Consider the following 22975-nt stretch of genomic DNA (forward strand, 5'->3'; position numbering starts at 1 on the left):
CCCTACTGCCAAATTTCCAGACCCCTGGGGAGCCCTGCAGGTTACAATCCAAGGCTCTTCAGGCCCAATTTGGTTTCAGTTGTTATGACAACACTGGTTGAGCACCCCTGGTTTAGGTTATTATGACAACACTGATCCCTGCAGAAGAAGCAGTATTTCAGTTGGTTTACTTAGGGCCTTGTTACATAGTGCACTTTGATTGGTGTTAGTGTTAGCTCAAGTTTGCAGCAGTTGCACCTTAAGGCTAAAAACCTTCTCTGACTGTCCCCATTCTACACAGCTGTGAGGAGCTGTAGCTGTGAGTTGCCATTACACAGCTGGTGAGCCAGGACAGTCTTCTATCCCTGCTCTAGGTAGGGATGTAGGGAGAATTGGGTTGTGAGACAGGAATATGAAGCTGGGAGCCAGAGAGTTAATGGGATGGGGGTGGGTAATGAAATGGGAGGTGGAAAAGAAATGGGGGTGGGGGAAGGGTAGTGAAATGAAAGATGTCAGCCACTGAAGGATACAATAAACAGAAATAAAAAATAATACTTAGAAAGACAGCAGGAGCTTACCTACAGGCTGGGAAACTCCCTTATCAGCATAGAGGCAGAAAAGGATCTTGGAGTCATTATTGACTCCAAGATGAACATGGGCTGCCAATGTGGGGACGCAGTCAGGAAAGCTAACCTCACCTTGTCATGCATCCATAGATGCATCACAAGCAGGTCCAAGGAGGTGATCCTCCCCCTCTATGTGACACTGGTCAAGCCACAGTTGGAGTTCTGAGAGCTGCACTTTAGGAGGGGTGTGGACAGCATGGAGAGGGTCCAGAGGAGGGCCACTTACGTGATCAGGGGGCAGCAAGGCAGGGCTTATGAGGAGAGGCTATGGGACCTGAACCTGTTCAGCCTTCACAAGAGAAGGCTGAGAGGGGATCTGGTGGTTGTCTATAAACTTGCCAAGGGGGACAAGCAGGCAATCGGAGAGTCCTTGTTCCCCTGAGCACTACTAGAAGTAACAAGGAATAACGGCCATAAATTGATGGAAGTTAGATTCAGGCTAGATATCAGGAGGCACTACTTCACTGTCAGGGTGGCTAGGATCTGGAACCATCTTCCAAGGGAAGTGGTGCTTGCTCCTACCCTGGGGGTCTTCAAAAGGAGGCTAGATAGACTCCTATTCAGGGTCATTTGACCCCAGCATTCTTTCCTGCCCATGGCAGGGAGCTGGACTTGATTATCTGCTCAGGTCCCTTCTGACCCTACCAACTATGCAACATAAAGAGGAAGTACACTTAAAAAGGTTTCATGTTTTAATAAATTGGGATTTGGAATTGGAGTATAGGGGGTGCTGACTGTACTTCCCAGGGTGGCTGGAAGGTGGGAGTAGTGAGGGAAGGACCTTTTGGGGATCTGTGGCCCCTGCCCCAGGAAGGAAGCCCCAGTTCATGGGGACCCAGTCCAGTCCCCTACCTGGACCTGTCCATGCCCTGCTACCTGACTTGTCTTGTTACACATTAATTTTAGTTGGCTCCTGGAGTGCTTAACACCTGGATGGTCCAAACATTAACACCTGAAACTAGTTTTAAGCACAGTTTAAGTGCCCTAAAGTTATGCCACTCCATAAGGTTTATCCCTGAACCATGTTACCCAGCTTGTGTTCCATTAGTGTGTGGTCAGTCACCACAGATGAGCCACTCAAGTTACAATCCTCCAGTACCCCAGGATGCAATGTCCATCCCCTCCCCTCTGCCCAGCCTCCTGTTCTGTGTGGACGAACTTTCTACCTCCTGAACTCTACTGCCCTGGGGCAGTTTTGGCACCAAATCAACTCCCCCTTCTGCCCCTAGTGGTGTGACCTTCTGACCTCCAGGTGTGCAACCCCTTGAAAACAGCCTGTGGAGTTTATTCTAGCCAACCAGGTTAGAGGGCAGAGAGGAGTCCAGGGGTTGGGGGAACAAGGTAAGGGGCCAGATCAGGTCCCCATGAGCTGGGGCTTCCTTCCTGAGGCAGGGACAATAGCTACCCCAAAGGTGCCCTCCTTCACTGTTCCCACATCCCAGGAAGCATAACCAACACCCCCATACCCCAGTCCCAAATTATAAAAACATGAGACCATTTTAATTTAACATGAGATCGGCTGACTTCATTTGACCACTTGTCCCTTATCCTCGTTTCCTTTCTACCTCTCATTTTATTACCTACCCCCATCCCATTAAACCTCTGCCTTCCAGCTTCATGTTCCCCTCTCCCCCACCCCATGTCTCATACCACCCACACATATAGCAGGGACAGAAGCCTATCCTGGATCACCAGCTTTGTAGTGGCAGGTCTCAGCTGTAGCTCCTGGTCAGGCCCCTGCTTGTCATCCCTCTAAGCAAGATACAGACATTACACATAAACTGGTCTAAGTGATTGGAAATTGATCTAAACCCATACCCATACAGAAGTTCAGTGCGCATAGACTGGTCTAAAAATAAAGGAACCTGATCTCAGATAGACTTGGATCAATGTGCTTTCAAACGTAATCAATTAGGTTAGACAGGTGAACGGAACTTCTGTACCAGATCCTAGTGGCAAGTCACAGCTGTAATCACTCCAAATTAGAGCTAGCAGTAACACTGATGAACATTACAGCTACTCAAAGTGCAATGGGTAATAAGGCTCTAACAAAGTCCTTAGGGTGTCTTTAGAGTGGAAAAGCTCAAAACACATTTTGAGCTTTTATTTAATTAATATTCTCACTAAACATTACTATTATTTTCTTACCAAAGACTACTTTTCCATGCACCATAAATGCTCAATCTGTTCTCTTCAACTTCAGAATGATTGATTTATCTACCTCACTTAACTAGTTGTTTCAAGAGGATTTACATTTATTGATGCTCTCCTGACGGTAAACCACCATACTGCAAAATACACTTTGAAACCCTGGCCATAAAAAATTCTTTGTTCTAATGAGTATGGCAGGGTATATTGTGTAACAAATCAACAGTATGGGTTTGTTACCAGAATGCAACCTATTTTAGAACTAACTCTTCTGTATCTCATGAAAATAACCAAAGTGAATTTTTTTTTGCTTTTTTGTAGCATATGTAAAACAAAATCTATGCATCCAAAATAGTTTAAGACCCTCTCCTGGGAAGTCAGTTAATAAAATGTAAATAAAGAAGGATGCCTTATGAAACAGAAAACTGGAGCTTGTGACGGTACAAAAAGGCATCCTTTCATTTTATTTTGACAGGAATGATCATAGTCAGGCATTGACCAAGAAAGAAACAGTGGTGGTTATATTTAAAAAACACAAAAAAGAATGAGTCAGAGGACAATAGTTCTAGTACATGATCAGAAACACTGAAAATGTATAAAAATGTTGTTTAATACAGGGCAAGGTCTATCTTGCAGCCTGGAGGAAAAGAATAAACGATATTTGACTTCTTGTCCCTTCTGCCATAAGATGCAGAGTGCTTCTTGGAATCAGCTTTGCTCAGTATTTTTTTCCAGGCAGTAAAGACAGGAAATCTAGGAGGGCTGGATGATGGGAATGGAATTGCAGGAATCTTCCAAGCTCACTGCAGAAAAAGGCAGCCTAAGCATTGAGCAGGTACAGGGTCAGCCTTAGAGCTGGACGTTCAGTAACACTTCCAGAGTCAGGGTAGACCAAGCATGCTTCACTGGTATGGGCTTGAGGATTATTTCATAAGTAGTCCCTGACTATCAGTGTAGATATGGTCTGATACAGTGTAAGGCTAAAAATTATCCCTTGATGCAGCAGGTATGAGCTCAAGAATGGAAAAAGTGTAATGTACTTCTGTCACATCTGTGTTAGCTGAAATTGAGCACCAATCACAAGTTGACAAGAAGGTCCAGCAATGTCTCCACTCACAACCAGATATACAGAGGTTACTTTTTTATCTGTAAAGGGATCATTTGTAAATTGAATTTGTAAATTGAATGGAAGAACTTAGCTGGATGCTAAAATACTTTGTTGAGCAGTTGGTAAAAGTTCAGTGGAACAAAGCTAGGTTATATTAACATCAATCTGACAAAAAAAACAGAGGAGGAGAAAGAATTATGGTGCAAGTACTTGCAGTTCTTGTTACTGTTTGTGTTTTTGTTTGTCACTTAGACATGTAACTGCTTGTCTCCATTATAGCTAGTCTAATGAATGGATGGAAAACAGTGTCAAAAGTGATACAATCACTGACAAAAAGTTGGAGTCAGGCTGTGTTCTACATTTAAAACTGCTACAGAGCACTGCCACTGGATGGATTGACATATGCTTATTTTGCACAACAGAATAAAGGAACTCCCTTGGGAGCACCTTGGACACAAGTCATTGAGCATAATGCATAAGCAATACATTGTTCCATTTATAGTTAGTTGACAATTGAACCCTTAAGGACTGTTGTGAGCTCACTCAATTTAGAGTAGTAGCAAGGCTTCTCTGTCCTCTGCTGGGACCAGAGCTACATGAGAGAATCAGGGAGATTCAGTGTTCCCTTTCCTTTGAGCTCAGGGAAGAAGAGAATCTGGTCCTGATATTAAGTGTAACGATTTTTGTGTAGCCTACTATGTATCCATATAATTTTGTATAATGTTATCTTTTGATTTATGATCTATTATTACAGCTCTCATAAAATATTTTTACATCAGCCAGAATAAAAGAAAAGGTGAAACAAGAGTTACATACTCTTCTCACAGTGTGTACACATTTTTAGTGTATCAAATTTGTCTTTTGTTTTTGTGATTCATTAACCATATACACAAACAATATTTCTGCAGACCATTGGTCTATCTGGTACAGCATCTTACCTCCAGCAGTAGTTAGTCTTACCTCATTAGAGAAGCATTGTTCAAAAAAAATCTTCCATTAGTTGCAAACTTGGCCCTTATTATAACATATTTTATGTTTATTCTTAGTGGTCCTGAGACTTTTCTTGTATTTTGCTTGTTTGTTTGTTCCCTGTCTCATCTGCTTAATTCACCTTTTGTGATCTATGATTGATCCGCTATTTTATTAACTTTCTGCATACAAAAGGACTCTCATTAAAAAAGAAAAAGAAGCTCTTATTTAGGTGAAACTGCCAGTTTTTAGGAACATAGAGGGATGCATTTCAGGGAAGGGAGAAGGCATAGCTTTAGGGTGAAACTTTAGCTTTAAGATTTTTCTTACATACCCTATTTAGCTGCACTGAGTAGACCTTGAAGTAGGTGAAGTTTTCAGTCACTGATTTCATAGGATTGCTTAAAAAACATAGTAGTATTTGGCAAGGGTAAAAGTGGCAGAATTGAGCACTCTTGTGATTAAATAGTTTATACTGTCTGTGTAAGTAAAGAGTTCTTGCATGATTATTGTGTCCTGTGACTTTATATTACAAGTTCATGTTCTAAACAGACCTACTCCAAAATGCTTAGTGTCATGTTTGCTATCATGTGTTACTAGAAATGACAGGTTTAGTACTGGTCACAGTTTCAACCATTTATCAATACTGTTATTTAGTCATTGGAGGGGGGGTTAACTACTGGCTTGTCAAACTGTGGAGACAAGAAAAACTAGGATAATTTTTCTACCTCTTTGGAGGTAATTTTTCTACAGCTTTTTCTGCTTTTTTATATTTTTTGTCTTGATATGACTTCTTGATAGCATAAAGCTTTCTCTGACATGAAAATCAAGGGACATTTTAAAATAAGTAGTAGAAGGAGTTGGGGTAACCTTTTATCATTTAGATTGTGCTAGCTGGTAGATCAGGAGAGACTATTTCTATAGATAGATCAGAGGGATACAGGCAGGTGTGCTACTGGAGATGCTGAGAAGAAAGTATCTTATTTTTTTTCCTTTTCAAAAGTGAGGAGACGTTAAATCTAGCTGTTCAAGCATGATATAATCTGCTTTATCTATAAAATATCAGAACAACAGTACATAATGCAAATTTATAAAAGAACTCTATTTGGCAACTATTCTATGAAGAGATCTCTCCCATAACCACATAGCTGAAATGTAAGTAGGCAAAATAAATATCATCTGTTTGGGCTCAAGGAATTGGAAATGTACTTGACATTATACCTACTGAAGGCCTATTAGTATTCCCAGTATATCATTCAGTAATCTGGTAATTGCAAAGAGTGGTAGATTGGGACCAAAACACTATCTGCATCCGTTGTATGTTACCATAGGCATTCATAAAAAAGTTAGCTGTGATAGTTTGTTCGTGCATATATTGCAAGTTCCACTCCTTTCTTTCCACATTGGAAACTTCCCATTGGAAGCTGCAGCACAGTACAAAACACAATAGTGTCTAGATGCTTCTAGGCAGAACACTGCTTTAAGTACACAGCATAACACTATTGGCCCATGAGGAAACAGATAACTGTAGGCAAACAAGGAAATATGCACCCCACATAGTTTGGCCTCAACATTGCTTATCTTCCTTCTGGTGAATAACTCCAAACAAAAAATACTATCTGGCTGAAACAGAAAATATTCTGGAATAGGCCTGTTCAAAATCTTGAGTAGCATCAGAATTTTTTTTACACTGATGCAAAAAAAAACAGAATTTTTTACTTTGCTTTCCATGCAAACATGCTTACATATTTCTAAACACAGTGTTTGCTGAACATGTTTGTTGAAGGTCTTGGTACAGACTGTGTCCTTGGGATGAAACAAAGGATTTTCTGAACTGCAGTTTGGTTCCCAGTAGAGAGATCTGAGCTAGGAATAAAAATCACTTTCAGCAAAGTTGTAGTTCTTCTGGTACCCAAGCTAGTTTATTCAAAATTATGTGGTATATATTGTGTTGCGTAGACATAACCGGATACTGGTAGTAAACACAAGTACTATCACCAGTGCTTTCTCTCTCTCTCTCTCTCTCTTTTGCTTAAGATAGTACACATTAATATGAGGGCATTGTCAACCCATTACTCATGACCATGAGATCTGCAAACCCTTCATTGAGTTCATAGGCATATTAGAGCAAAAAATAGGTGCTTCATGTGAAGCTGTCTTTTGACCCCTTTCTGGTCCTTTTGACTGTACCTCTTGTGTGTTGGGGCCTGTGCTTTCACCTTCTTTGGGTGAAATGCTGCCATTTGAATACCCAGCCCCTTGGTATTGACATGGCAGAAATTGGAAATCTCCAATACCCAAGCCCCTGCTGGAGAGTCTGTCTCTGTTTCAAGCTGTTCCTTACAAACAGCTTTCTGACAACTACCTCCCACATGTACTGAGGGGATAACTTCCTAACAATTTAGTGTCCTTCTGATCTTTTGATTCATAGACTGCACAAAATGAGTTTTGTAATGTTCCTTTGTCTTGGTAGTGTCTCTTAAGAGGCAATCTGGGTTTGTTATGGTTTTGAGTGAGAACCAACACTTGGAAATTCTCTATGAAAGAGAACTGAATTCTGGCCTTGGAGCATTCTGCCTCATAGACCGTTTGGGAGCCATGTGCACTGTAAGTCTTGGCATTGTCTCCTAAGATCCCAAATGTACTTATCACGAAGTTAATACTAGTCTTGCTAGCTTCTTAACACAGCCCTAATGCTAAACTAATCCAAAATGATTTTAATGAACCATTCTGATAATGCAATATAGTTGTACAGCAGTTAGGCCAATAAGCAACCCATATGCAATATTAATTACCATATTTACCTGCATCTAAGACAACCCTGAATTTAAGATGAACTCCCCCCCCCCCGCCCCCGTAATTATTTTTTATATACACTGGAAATTTTATAAATTTGTTTTTATTTTCCATGCATGGAATCTAATTTTTGGAGAATCATATTAAGTTCTAACACCATGTCCCGTCCCGTCCTGTTCCCCGCCCCCCCCCCCCCCGGATCATCACTAAAGGAGGGAGGTAGGGGAGCAGGTGATGAGGGGGTAGTAAGGGGCAGGTGATTGGGGGACAGGGAGAAGGTGGGAACAGGCAGCTTGCCCTCTGTTGCTTGCTCCTCCTGCTTAGCCAGCTTCAGGCTCCTGCACCATCCTTCTTCCTGTCTTGCCCTGTGCCATTTCTGCCCTGCAGTCTTGGGCCTCTGCCCCCTGCCTGTCCTTCCCTATTGCTTATCTTTGGTCTATGCCAACAGGCTTCATTCATATTGAAGCCTGGTACCACTGCTATGGGGCTAGGCTGGGCTGGGATTGGAGCTGTGCCCTGTGCTCCAAGCTTAAGCAGGGTCAGAGCCTGCCAGCAGCAGAGCAAAGATAAGCAGGGGCAGGACAGGGGGGCAGAAGCAGCATAGAGGAGAGAAGGGGAAAGGGGTGGGAGACCAAGGCTTGAAGAGTAGAGAGGGAAAAGGCAGGGGTGGAGAGGCAGCAAGCAGCAGCTGTGGCTCCAGCCCCGACCCAGGGTGGAGGCTAGAGCTGGATCTGAAGCTGCAAAGAAGGCATACTTTGAAACCTGACTTTCGAATATAGCTTAATCATTAGGTTAATGGTTATCTTCAGAAAAAAGCACAGGTTAGAAGACATTAATATTATTCAGTTACAAAATCAGTTTTCCAGAAGGGCCTGATTTGACCAAAAGTGGATGTTTTTCAAAGCAAAGAGTTTGTTGCTCTTCCATTGCACTGCAAGTGTAAACGGAGCAAGAATCAGTTTCACCAGCATAAATTATTTGCAGACCTTGCATGGGTTTATTTATCATACTAATCTACATATGTGTTGTCAGCGGAGAGGAATCTGTCCACTGAAGTCTCTTTAAATCAAAGATACAAATCTGGCATTGGTTAACACCACTTTGATTTGTGAACCCTTCTATTAGACTTTGGTTGTTGGCTGATTTTCAAAAGTGCTGAACATACTCCAATCCTATAAAGTTCACTGAATATAGGAGAACTGAGATAAAAAGGAGCCGAGGAAATGTATCTGTAAATACAGGAGTTTAGAAACAAAGTTAGCAATTTTTCCATAAATAACAATTTATAAGACAGTGCTGCTGCAGAGCCAGTACTGAACAATACTCATTGAAGGAAGGTCTAAATTTCCTTTCTTTTGCCACTTTAAATGCTGTAAATGTATAATGTATCTGAGCATTCAGTGGATGATGATGATCCTGAATTGTGAAAATGGTTTGTAAAACAGACTTAAGTGAGAGACTGGATTATAGGAGTGGTCGAGCAATGTGAATAAATAGATCAATGGACTCTGGGCTAGCCTGCATTTAAGCAAATAAAGCAACCAGTGGAAATTATGGAAGCAGGTAGGAGCAGGGTACATGAAAAGCTAAATTACCAGATTTGTTGGAGATTTATATGACTGTGGGAAGTGAAGGCTGGCTGGGTTAATAGTTAGTCATGGGTTTGAGGAATTTAAACAGAAGCTTGGTTGACCCATGGAAAGAAGCTAGGAAAAAAATCACCTTCTCTGTAGGATTACACTCTTTTTATGTAAGTCTGATGAATTTGGCTCTCCCATAAGCACTTAGGAATTGTAGGTGTAAAAAAACAGAACTGAGTGAATAATGAAGGATAAATAATTTATTAATTGAATTTAGTCTGTCTTTCCTGTGCACAAGCGATGAGGAATTTTTGATTTTCTTAAATTCATCTTTACGGTATATTTGAATATTTTTTGTAATTTCTTTTTATTAAGTGAAATACTGTGCATAAGTCTCTGTGAATATTTAGTAATGTATATTTAAGCTACATTGCTTAGTTGTGAATTTGGTTACTTACATCATGAAGTATGGTTTCCTGTTCCTTTATTGGATAAATGCAAAAAAACTTTTTACCAGTAAGTACACTTGTGTGAGAGTTTGAAGTTAATTTTATATCGGTACCCTCTTGCATAACTTAGAAACATTTTATTCAGTGAACTTCCAGGTTAGTAATCCTTGATCACTTAATTTTTTTTATGGAAAGTAAACCATAGAAGACACATGGACACACAATTTAATTTTAAAAAATCAAATTGATATGAATTCATATTTTATTCAGGGAAATTTCAAGTTTAGTAATCCCTGATCACTTCAATTTTTGTGGAAAGTAAAGCATAAAAGACACATGAATACATAATTGAATTTTAAAAAATCAAATTGGTACGAATGGATTTTTTTATCTAATATTTTTCCTGCTCTAATAAGGAAAGAAGACAATTATCCACGAAGAATGATTTTAATAAATATCAGGGATATGAAATGTAACATTTATTCTAAATTTAAAAGAATAGCAGGAACTGATCTAGTATTGATTGAATTAGATGTTAAGAAAGGAACATTCCTTAAACTGATTGCATTGTTTACTTAAAGTATTTGAGAAGTGGTGAGATCTGAAATCCAGCCACCTCACTGTGAATCAGTAATAGTTTTTTTTAATTTTGTCTACTTTGTCAGTATAAGATATGAGAGGATCAAAATGTCCATTTGCTGTTTCAGAATAGTTGTGGTTTTCTTCTTGAGGAAGTGAAAAGCATGTCAGGTGCATTGTTATTACTAGTGGTATGTGATAGATGTTGTACCTGGCTAAAATCTAGTGGTGTGCTACACAGATCAGACTAGAATTTGCCTCTCACTTTCATTGAAAGCACAAAATGAATTTATTATGACTCCTACTACAGAATCTTGTTTGGTACCGTTCTTGTATTTGCCTGGATTACTCATTTTCCTGTTTTAGGCATTCATCACCAAAGTCTGAGAGAGAGAGAAAGTTTAAAATAAAAAATGTGAAGTAGTCGCTTTCTATGCCTTTTCAAATATGAATTATACAAGAATCTCTAATGACCCTTGTGTACAAGTATGCAGATATTTAGTAGGGAATGGAAAAAAAGCTTAATTAGTGCTTTGGAGAATTTTCAACAGCTTTTCAATGACAAATATTGAAGAAAACCAATCCTCTGCTCTGCTGACAATCCTGTTTTGTAGGATTGTCAGTATAGGAACAATCTAGTGCATGTGGGATAATCTATTGCGTGTGAGACTTTAGCACCATAATCAAGACTCTGGACAACCCTAATTACATCTCAAATTGCTATGTTTTTTGGCACCATAAAGTTTAGGAACCATATTAGCTTTTTGGGTTTTTTTTTCTTTTTGGTGCATAGTACCCAAGCCTTAATGGAGAGAAATATCCATGCACTACTGTTAAAATTGCTTCCCTTTTCTTGGTTTTGTTGCTTCACAGATCCTTTCCACTGCAGTCCTATTTCACGCAATAATGACATCCACTTCAGCATTTAATGGCCTTGAATGTGATCGAAAAGATGAGTAGGAGGGCTATCAAAGTGTTTTCATCAAAATTTTCAGTGTCATGTGAAAATATTATGAGCCTCATTCAAAAATATCAGACATTCACTATGTGCTTTGTGGATTTTTTTCTCTTTAGCATTTGGGAGACCGGTGGGCAGCCATTTGTAGATGGACAGAGGATCGCTGGGTTCTTTTGCAAGATATTCTTCGGAAATGGCAACTCTTTGCTGAAGAGCAGGTGAATAGTCTTATCAGTTAGAAATCTTCAGATCATTAAAATATACTATAGTAAGAATGACCTTACAAAAATCGCTCTCTTACTTCTCCATTTTTTTCAGTGCCTTTTTGATGCATGGCTTACTGAGAAAGAGGATGCCGTGAACAGTGTTCATACCACTGGCTTCAAAGATCAGAATGAAATGCTGACCAATCTGCGCACGCTGGCTGTAAGCATTTTTCATTTATGTTGTTTCATGTTTTATGTTCTGCTTTTCTGTTTATAAATCTGATTGCATACCTGGTTTCATCTGACCCTCAAATAGTAAAAACATTTTGTGGGATGAATGGTACCTTGGGAACATGGAATCATTTGGAACCTGGAGCTATTATTGTGCTCATTTCTTTACTGAATTGAAGCGTGCCTGTGTTTTATTTTTGTATTTTAGATGCATTTAGTTATACATTGTTGTATATTAGATACAAAAATCTATATGGAAAGAATTATAAGAGTGATGTTAGTTAAGATTACAAGGTCAAAGATGCTTTCAATGTATGTATATATTCATATTTTTGGCACACCATTATAACCTCAAATTTAATACAAAATAATGAATTCTTTCTGATTCTGTTTGTGGTGCTCAACACCTGAATAAATTTATCTTAACAGTATATCCCTTCAGCCATCTATTGTTCTTTTCAGAAAATCAAGAGCTTACAGTTCACCATCTATAGTATGGGCTTACACTGCTTAGTGTTATAAACCTTTGTAGGTAACAGTCCATTAACCACGGTCGGGCCTATAGCATGTGATTTTTTTTTTTTTATCTGGTTTTTATTATTATGGTATTACAGATTTTTCAGGTAGCTGTGCCTCGGGACTCTCTGCCCTGTCTGATCTCCCTTTTCTAGGACCTGCTTCAGCCAGCTCTGGCATGACTTCTAAGTGAAAAGCCTCTGTCTTCATGACCCTGGCTCATCTTGTCCCTGGCTTCTGGATATTCACAACACCCCTACTTCAGAAAGCAATTTCCTTGCTCAGCACCTGAGAAGGGAGTTGGGGTATGTGGGCCCGAGTACTGACGTCCCAAAAGCCTAGCAGATAGCTCCATCTCAAACGAAAGAGTCTTTATTGCATCACCATAGTTCCCAACAATAAATTGGTAAACAGCCAGCATCCAAGCAACTTTAAAAAAAAAAGTTTGACTGTCCCTATGTCCTCCCTATGCTTTCTCCCTTCTCCTCACCTCCATTTCTTCTTCTCAGGCATGGTGTGCTATGTTAGCAACGAAGTGTAACAAAACCATAGTAGTTTAACCTGGGGACTACTACTTACCCAATAAAATGAAACAATGTTATTTGGAACCAATCAGAGAGCACTCTCCAGGACCCGCTGCTAGCTCCAGACTGCTATGTTCCCCTGGATGAAAAGGACATTTAGATGTTATAGGAATAGAAGATCATAGGAAAGGAGGGCTGGAAGGCACCTCATAAGGTCATCTAGTCTGGCCCCGTAGACCATCCCTGATTAAGGCAGGATCATCCCTGATTAAACCATCCCAGCCAAGTGTCTATCTAACCTGCTCTTGAAAACTTCCAAAGATGGAAATTCCACAATTTCTCTTGGTAGCCTATGCCAGTGCTTAGCCACCCTCAGCATCAGAGTGTTCCTCATTAATTCCAGCCTAAATTTCCTTTGCTGCAGCTCAAGCCCATTGCTTCTAGTCCTATCCCCAACTTCCACAGAAAAAAGCCCATTTGTATTCTTTCTGTAATCACCCTTTGGGTATTCAAAGATTGTTATCAACTTTCTCCTCAGTCTTCTCTTCCCTAGGCTAGGTGACCCCCTAGTTCTTTCAATCTTTCTCCATAAGTTCTGCTCCCCAGTCCCTTGATCATTTTTATTTGCCCTGTGCTGGACTCATTCCAAACTGTCCATGTCTACCTTGAAGTGTGGGGGGCCCAAAACCGGACATAATATCCCAGGTGAGCCCTCACCAGTGTTGTCTCATGTTCTTCTTTGTCCTATTGTGTCCTACTATGAAACACTCTGCAGCAAAAGGTGTTCACTCTGAGCCCTCCAAAGCATTTTCCACAAGAACTCTGGGAGGGGAATCACTTCATTTTGGCTGTTCAGTGACTTCTGGTGCTTTATGAAAAGAACATGGAAAACAGTGATCAATTTTAATTTAAAATAGTTCAAAATAAGAAAGGAATTCAGAGTGAGGTACATGCAGTAATTTTTCAAATCAAAATTCCTTCATATAGTAAGATGAAGGAATAAATTGACACCTCCGTATTTCTGATGAGTAAGTGAACAACATCCATTGCTTTAAATAATTGTGCATACAATCTGCTGTTAAAAAGCATCTGCTATTATTTATTTTGACAGAAAGAAAAAGCTGTTAATTGGTAATGTGTGTCTATTAGACCTTCCAAACTAAAGAATTTTTCAAGCCACAGGTTACTGCTGAGTTTTATCTCTCTTCATAGATAATACAATGAGGTCACTTAGTTGTATGAAATTATATGAATGACAGTTTTTGGTGTCTCTCTCTCCTATAACGTGTAAAGAAAACTGGGTAGTCTTAGCTCTATGAATATCTTCTGCTATTATCACAGTAAGTTATTTCCATAATTTTCTCATGCACTTAGTATTCAATGTATGTCAACTTCACTGTAAACAAAAAATGAACAGATATTAAATTTAAAAAAAACTTGCCATTTGATTGTGTAAACTAATTAACAGATATCTGGCAGCTGGTCTAGAATTGATGGCTAATGTCCCTGCTGATTCAGGCAGTGACTAGGAATTTAATGCTCTTTAAAATATGTCACAATTTGAGACCCAAAACTGTGACCATCTGTCAGTTTAACCTTAAGTAGCTGGGGTTGCACTTTGCTAATCCTTGCTTTTTCTTCTGACCACAGTAATTTCCCCTGGCTTGATATATACTTGTAGTCTGTAATGCTAAAGTGAAAGACAATAAAGACTCCAGAAGGCATTGTTTCTAGTAGGAAAATTATCACTGTGACTAAAGCTGATCTCAGGATCACGTCCAAACTTTTCCTTTGAAGCAAAATAGTTCTATTTAAATTAATTTTCCAACAGCCCATGTGTTTCATGTAAATTCCTGTTCTGCTAACAGAGCAAGCTGGGTTCGGCTCAGTAGGTTTACTAAGTAAAGGCTTTTCCTTTCACTGGAACCATTGTATGGATTCTGTGTGTGAACTATAATAGAGCCCCTACTCTATTACTAGCAGGGGGAAGCCCAGAGAGGGACATGATACCTTCCAGAGGGCCTCACAGAGGACATAAGCCAGACTTCAGACTGTGGAGGGGCCACTGCCAGGCCCAGAGCTCTAGGAAAAGTGGGGTCAGCCTTCAGATTGCTGAGAGGTGCTACCTAAGTCCTGCAGGAGAGTGCCATCAGGCAGCAGAATGGAGGGAGTTATAGTCACCAAAGGGTTAAATTGGCAAGCTGTAGGAGTCAAACCCTGAGCACTTAATTGAAAGAAACAGGACTGCAACAAAGAGTAACAGCAAACTAAAAGGAAGCTGCTGGACTCTGTTAAGGGAACCTCAGGTAATTTGGCCAGGAAGGGTAGGAGCAGAGATCCATGCAAGCCAGGCCTGGGGGCTGGAGCTTCAATTTTGGTTTGGCTTTGACTTGGCATGCCCTGGGGAGCAGGAGCTTCATAGGAACTGGTGAATGCAAGCTCATGGACTTCAGAGGTGAGAGAGTCTATAGGCCCTGAGAGAAAGGACCCGCTAGGAGGGACTGTCTAAAGATAAGTAAAGAGAGCTTCACTCTTTGATTATGTTGCAGATTGATTTAAAAGCTGCGAGGTATGGCAGTGCCTGAACTGCAGGCCACTGAAAATGCATCAGATTTATACTACAGTCCTTAAACTTATAAAAAATATCTACTCACAGCAGGCAAAAGACACTAAAAAGCATAACTAAAACATACCTAAAAAAATCACCATTACTGACAAAGCAAATATTCATTGTGCCCTCAAATGGGGTCATATAAGAGGGTAGAATTATCTGTCTGTAACAAATAGGCAAACAAAACAATGAATTATATAGGTATGTGTGAATAGCTGATTTTTCAGTTGCGTTACAAGAATACATTGTAGCACTGTGTTCAGGGTACACTCCTGGAGTGTTGCTTTATATCCCATCAGACAGAAAGGGATTTAGAACCTGGATCTCTCATACCTTAGACCAGTGCGTTAAAGTGTGGGCTTTTGGGTAAAAGAGGATGGCAAAACCTGCTCTTCCTTTTTCTCTACATTTGCAAATCTAGTCCAATGTTTTCCCAACCAAAACTATGCAGTGAATTCATATTAACTTCACAAATAATTTGGGGACGACTTAAACCATTTTGAAAGCAGAGGCATCAACTGGGTGGGGGCCCTCCCATTTTTGTGGTTAAAACTAGATCTTAGCATTTTTGCTATATGCTATTTATTTTAGAATCCCTGGTCAGTTATAATCCCACATAGCAAGTAGCAGCCTGGGACCAGGCTTTAAAGACCTTCCTGATCCCGATTCCTGATCCCATGGGGTCTCACACAGCTGCAAGGCTGCCCAAGCCTGGGCAGCCTCAGCACAGCTGCTTCCCACCCCCATCATGTTTCCCAGTGAAACCAGAGCCATGAACTGGATAGGGGCTCTTTTCTTCAGGCAGGAACCCACTTCTCTTTTACAAGAAACCTCTTGAATGTCTGCACAATTCTCTTTTTGTGCCAGGAGAAAGGCCCACAAATTTTATTTCACAAGATTCATTATGTATTAACATATAAAAATTTTTCATTTGCCATTAAATCTCTTTTGGGACCTAATTAGGCTATGTAAGAAAAACTGCTTAGATATTTGCTACTTTGCACTCTGATTACTGGTGGATTTGTATTGGATTATTTCTAATATTACTCAATGCTTGTCACATCTCTAAAAGTATTTTTTGACACAAAAATCATAATTCAAGTAATTGTCTTGTTGTCTATGCTCACCGATGTGGGTATTTTTATTTTATTTTTTTCCTAACAGTTGTTGACTGTCACTGCCACACCAGCTCAGTGGTATAATGGCTTTTCATTTGTAGCGTGGTTAAAGAAAAATATAGAATACACCACAGTGGATACAAATGGTATGATGATCAAGTGGACAGAGCATTAAACTAGCACCCAAAAGACCTTGGTTCTGTTTCTAGCACTCAAAAGATCTTCCTCACTGAGTCATTTATTCTTTTATGCATCAGTTTTCTCATTTATAATTTGTGGATTAAAATGGTGACTAAAATGCATCTGAAGTTGTTAAAAAGAGGGTTCAGCCTAACTGGTATATCAGTTAGCAGTGAGACTGATATAATCAGACTGTATAATCACTCAGTAAATCAAAAACAATGGTTTCCTTGCCCAATGCATTCTCTTAATACCAAAACAATTAAAATTACGTTTTACAGCAGCCGTCCCTTATGATACGATTAGGATGAGCAAAGGTTAATTGCAATTGGATCTGAGAGAGAAAAACACTTAAAAGAAATAACTAGGTAGGAGATGTGTATAACTAATGGGAGAGAGGAGACCATTTTACAAAGGTTAGATAGAAATGAAGGAGCTTTCTATTCTAATCTACTGTCATCAAACTACAGCCATATTCTAAATAAATTCCTGAAAATGATTTGTATGTTGGTAATGACTCATCTGTATCCAGTATGTGTGTATATATGTGTGTGTTTGTGCATATAAATTGTGCAATATTATATATCTCATGCTTTTTAATCTTTTTTTTTCTCATCCCTGCAGGTGTAAGTACTTTGGAGTTTTTGTTGATAAAGATATTTTCTTGTGTGTCCAATAGAGTTAAAATTTTGCAGTTAGGAAAACTAGGGATGAATCAAATGAATGCACATTGGAATGAAAAAAAAATTGAATCTGTGCAAAAAAAAAATTCAAGATTGTCTTGCAAAGTGGTCAGTTGCACTTCCTATCAGTTTGTTAGTGTTTAGGTCAGTTCTTGATAAATTAAAAACTTAAGCATATTTAAGTTGTCTATTGCTACTTTAGCTCACTGTCAGTTTTTAAATTAAACAAGGCTGAAAACAGAAAATTCCCTGATAGATTTAGTCATAGACTGAGCAACAAATAATAATTTGAACTATGTGGATATCATAATATCTAGAATGCTGAGTCACCCCAGACCATAGCTTGACTAAGTGTACTGGGTATATCATCTTCTGCATTCCAGTAGTCCCTTCATTAATGGTTCTCAACAGAATCTTGGGGGCCTGATTCATCACATGTGTCATCTTTAGTCATTTACACAGATTGTACGTAAAACACTAATGAGTCAGAATTCCCCAGTCATCTTTCTACAATACCATTTGTCATTAACTTTGCAAGTGCATACCTACATTCACAAGCTCCTGCTGCTTCTGCATGCCAGTAGGGAAAAGTCAGGCAGAATCATCCCCAAAAAGGCTGTGTAGCCTCTTCCCTATGTCTTGTCACATTGTTCTACATCCTCCTGTAGATTCTTCCTAATTTTTAGTACATCTGGCTGTACCTGCAATATTTTGATTGTCATATAAATAACCTGGAAAGTATTTCTATCAAGATTTGTGTTGTAGATTATTTCTTTTGAGCACTGATAAAGTTGTGAAAAAATATTTAGGGTCATACTCAGATGTTTCTGCTGAATAATATCTGATTCCGTAACTAAAGCCTTTGAAATCAAAAGAATTATCAGTATACTATACAACCAAGTAAAGTTATCAGAATTTGGCTCTGGTGAGTTAAAAAGAGTGAATGAGTATTTAATAGGCAGATTTCAGCAGTGATATAGCATTGGTCAGAAATATAATGGCTTTCTGGTTTTTTTTTTTTCAGTAGTTGGGGAACAGAAACTTCCTATCCCTGGTGTAACTGTCTTGCTGATGAAGTTGAAATTTGGGAATCCCAGGGCTTTCCAGGTTCCCATCTTGGGAGTCAAATCTTGCTGGTCTCCTAAGTGACCTCAAAACTTAGGGTAGAAATGGATATCTCCTGACATTTCACTTGTGCCCCCATTATAATTATGATAGAGGCACAAATACCAATCAGATAGACATAGTTATCCTTTGCTGTGCCATATTAGTGGCATGACAAAAGGTATTAATAAATTGTGCTGCTTTGCAGCTAATATGTATTTTGTCTGTGGTGGTACAGTGTGAGCAGCTCAGAGCTGCTCACATTCTCCCACCAGCCCAGGCAGATACTCCAGGGGCTAGAGGTTCCAGGGCTAGAGAGACCCCAAGGGCTTCTCCCACCATCACAAGCAGAAAAAACCTATGCTGGTCCCAGTATGGAGGCGTGAGACTAGAGGAATTCCGGGTGCCCAATGCTTCCATGCCAGGAACTGTATGACCCCGTGCCTGTGTAACCTGGGTAGTACCTGGTTATGTACTCCCCTCGCCAGTTGAAGGGAAAGGTTAGCAGGGCAGGTGAGCTGTGGGGTGAAACTGCTGGCTGCATGCAGTTTCCCTCCTTCCTCTATAGAGCCAAGCCAGGACACTCTGTGAACTTAACTATATACCAGTTTATTAATACAATAAATCATAGGAAGGAATAGATATATATAAATACACTAAACATAGAACTACATACAAGATATATCTACAATCCTTTGCCACCACTTAGAATATAGTTAAGTAATATAAAAGATCCAGTATAAGGGTTTCAATAAAGATCATACAATCTTAAATTCTATTAAAATACAAACTACAAAACATAAGGCACTAATTCACAAAATATAAGGCATATGAACATCAAAATACAATCTAATGCTGTAACTGACTCTGGGTGCTCGGGGGGTTCTTGTTTCCCTGGGTAAGCCACCGCCTCATCAAGGCCCCAGCTGCCTCAGGCTCTCTCTGGGCTGCTGGTCCACTTAGGGCCCTGTGCACCATCGTGTGCACCAAGGGCTCTGCCTTTTGGTCAGGGTGGGAGACCCGAGCCACTTTGCGCGGCTCTGAGGTCTTGATCCACTCCCGGACCCTGTGTGCAACACTTTTGCACCAAGTGCCTGGTCTTATGCCAGGGGTTGAAGGCCCAAGCCACCTCAAGAGGCTCCCAGGGCCTTTGTCCCATTTGGATCACTCTGTGCACTAGCCGTGCACTGCTGCCTGGCTTTGTGCCAGGGGTTGGAGACCCGAGCTGCCTTGAGCCACTCCCAGGATCTCAGTCCGCTCCTGGACCCAGCATGCACCGGCCTGTGCACCACTCGCCACACTCCTTCATGGTGGGGCTGGAGGATGTGGCTGCTTGTCGCTCCCCATCCAGCGAGGAGTCTTCAGGCTCTTCAGGGCAACAGCTTTGCCCCCCTGGCCAGCTCTTCTTCTCCCGTCCTCTTCACCGTCCCTTGATGCAGCCAACCGTGTGCTAGGCACAACGCTCTTTTATCCCCTCTGGAGGCTCCGCCCCCAGATTTTAAATGGACCAATCAGGAGAGGGGGAGTGTAGTGCTCAACCAGATCCAGCTCTTCGCCTCACCCCAAAGAAGGGGTGAGGCAAGCCTTTCTCCTGCCTTCTCCTGATTGAAAGTGCCTCACCAATCACTTGGAGTCCTTCCGAGCCAGCAAGCTGGGCTGTTACTGGCAAGCCCACCACTCCTGCATGCTGAGACCTGCGCTGACCTGTGCCCCATGCAGAAGCATGAATCAGTGCAGGGGGGAGGGACTGGCAGGGAATTGTGCAGGAGCTGGGTAATGCCTGGCACCCTGTGCCTCCATTCTGGAATCCATGATGACCCATGTCTCCAAGTGAAACTCAGGTCAGCATAGGTCCCGGCATGGAGGCACAGGGCACTGGGGATTCCTCAGCTCCTGTGCTTCTCCATACCACCCCATGGCAGCATCTGCACTGACCTTTGCCTCTACATGAAGCCATAGATAAGCTTGGGTCCCAGCAAGGAGGCACAGGGCAGTGCTGGAGCCAAGGAATTTCTGGCACCCCATTCATCCCTACCAGGATCAGGGCTAACTCATACTTCAGGTCAGCACAATGTGATGCAGGTCCCAATAGGGGGACACACGGCCCTGGGAATTCCTTGACTCCTGCATCACCATGTGCCTCCCTGCCAGGACCCATGCTGACCCATGCTTCAGGTGGTGGCATGAGTCAGCCTGGATCCCAACACAGGTGGCTTGAGCTTTGGGAAATCTTTGGCACCCCATGCCTCCTTGCTGGGACCTGTGCTAGCCTGTGCTTCACTCTGTGACACGAGTCAGTGCGGGTCCCTGCATGGAGGCACAGAGCATGGGGGATTTCCTGATTCCTGCGCCACGCCATACCGGGACCTACTCTATCCATGACTCTTTGTGAGGAAACAGGTTAGTGCAGGACCTACTGTGGGGCAGCAAGGGACCAGGGGGGTCCCTGGGAAAGGGGGATATATTTCTCCTTGTCCTGCATTGGCCCCCTTCTCAATGCAATGTGTGTGGCTCAATACAGTGGATCAGTTGTGGTAGAGCATATCCCATTATAGCTGATCTGCTTCAGTTTGATGTCTGTTTCTACTCGTAGATTCCAGGTTTCACGTAACTTCATTGGAAAGGCTCCTTCCAGGCTTTCAGTAATTCCTTAGTATGTTTGGCATGTTCCCAAAGAGCTGAAACTCCCAGGTCTTTCTGGTTCCTTGACGGGTCACTTAGGGTGACAATGAGTTTGGGCTTCCAGATTTCTAGAGAGTGTTGGTTGTTGTTTCAACTACTACTGTGGCATTTAACTTCTGAATGCATATGTATATATGTGTATATATAATGTGTATATATATGTATGTTTCAATGAAACACAGGTCAACATAGGTCCCAGCATGGAGGCACAGGGCACTGGAGATTCCCCAGCTCCCATGCTACTCTGTGCCACCCCATGCCAGTGTCTGCACTGAACTGTGCCTCTACATGAAGACACAGGGCAGTGCAGGACCCAGGGAATTCCTGGCACCCTGTTCTTCCCTATCAGGATCTGTGATGAGGGAAAACAAATTCTAAAACCTAATTTTTTTTTCCGTGGAACTGAAATTCAGGTTCCAAGCCATATTAGATGCCCAGTATTTGACATGCAATTTAGTAAAACATTATCAAAATTCTAAAATCTAATTTTATATTGTTTAATATTGAAATAGTTTTATGGTTGATAAAGTTATAAAACTTCTAGTTTATGGATTGTTATCACTACCTGAGGTATAATTCCACCATATCTGGAATTATACCACCTGGCATATCTTATTTCACTGTAAAGTACAAATTATGTATTCCACTGTATACTCTTTCTAGCAACTTTTACAATAACAAAACTATTAAAGGCTATGAATTTATATAAAATATCCTTAGCATTTTCATTTACACATTCTTTTCTTTTTTCTCTTTATCTTTAAACCTTTTTTAAAAGATTTCTCTTGTTTAACAGATCCTGAAAGGAGATCTAGAAATGAAGAGACAAACCTTGAATAAACTGAACTCACTCAGCCAGGAACTGCTTGCAGCTATAAAAAATAAAACAGTAGCTCAAAAGCTGGAAGGTTGGCTGGAAAATTTTGCCCAGCGTTGGGATAACCTTGTGCAGAAGATGGAGAGCAGTTCTAAGCAGGTCTGTCATAACCATGTTTCTGTCAGATTATGACAGTTAACCCTTTTGCCAGTCATATGCCTGAAGTAGTTTTAATGCTGTTTGTCATATTTTCACTCTATGGTTACTTTTAATAATGGCTTATTTTCTTATAGAATATGATACCACTGTAATTTAACTATTCAGAACATTATTTTCCACTTCACTTTTAATGAGGCTGTTTCTCCTTTATAGGTTATTTATAAGCGATATTTTTTACAATTTGTCTACAGTGTGTTCTATTTCATATAACCCATATGGTATATATTTTTTTGAGTTTTTGGTTTGTTTTTATTCCATACAATTTGGGCACTCCCTCTATTTTGTGCTTTGTAGCTTCCTCACTGGAAAAAACACTGTCTTAAATGATGGCTGAAGGCATTAGCTGGCTATACTCATTACTAGGGTTTACATAATCATAATTTTGTTTTTATTTTAATTAAAGTAGCTAAACTATACTAATTAGAAGAAGAAAGGACTCCTTGCTAAAAAATGAATACCCACCACGTTCTATCCCATGTTAATGAAAGTCAGCAGTGATAACAAAGTTACCACTAAAATCTCCTGTTTTCATAGACAATTCCATCTTCAATCTAAGGCCTTTAGCGAATTGTTGGCTTTACCAAGTGAATAGAATGGCAGAAGGGTTACATTTAAAGCAGAACAAAGCTGGGGAGGCAGTTCCAAATGACATGGATCTACCCCAACCACTACCTGTTAAAATGAGGAAGCTAAGTAGAAGCATCCTTCTGATTTCTATCTATTGTAGTAACAGAAAGGGAGAGAAGTATGCAAGTTACAAGCTATTAAGGCTTTACAAACTTAAAGACAATACCTGTAAATCCACATGGAAACCAAGAAACAGCCAGTGCAGATAACGGCACGTTAACATTATGTGTTTATAGCAAGATAAATCACTTATTAAACAGACTGT

At 40.5% G+C, this 22975-nt stretch overlaps 1 protein-coding gene across 11 annotated transcripts in view; it reads left to right on the forward strand.

The window, feature by feature from the left end:
- DMD (dystrophin) overlaps positions 1-22975 on the forward strand; it is a 2172325-nt gene that overhangs the window by 868984 nt on the left and 1280366 nt on the right. For all 11 annotated transcript variants that reach the window (XM_059720821.1, XM_059720816.1, XM_059720817.1 and 8 more), the window contains 3 exons: positions 11309-11410; positions 11511-11618; positions 21844-22023. In XM_059720821.1, coding sequence (XP_059576804.1) covers positions 11309-11410; positions 11511-11618; positions 21844-22023 — 390 coding nt within the window. The remainder of the gene's footprint in view (positions 1-11308; positions 11411-11510; positions 11619-21843; positions 22024-22975) is intronic.

Source organism: Alligator mississippiensis, chromosome 1, assembly GCF_030867095.1.
Source record: "Alligator mississippiensis isolate rAllMis1 chromosome 1, rAllMis1, whole genome shotgun sequence".
Lineage (NCBI taxonomy): Eukaryota > Metazoa > Chordata > Crocodylia > Alligatoridae > Alligator > Alligator mississippiensis.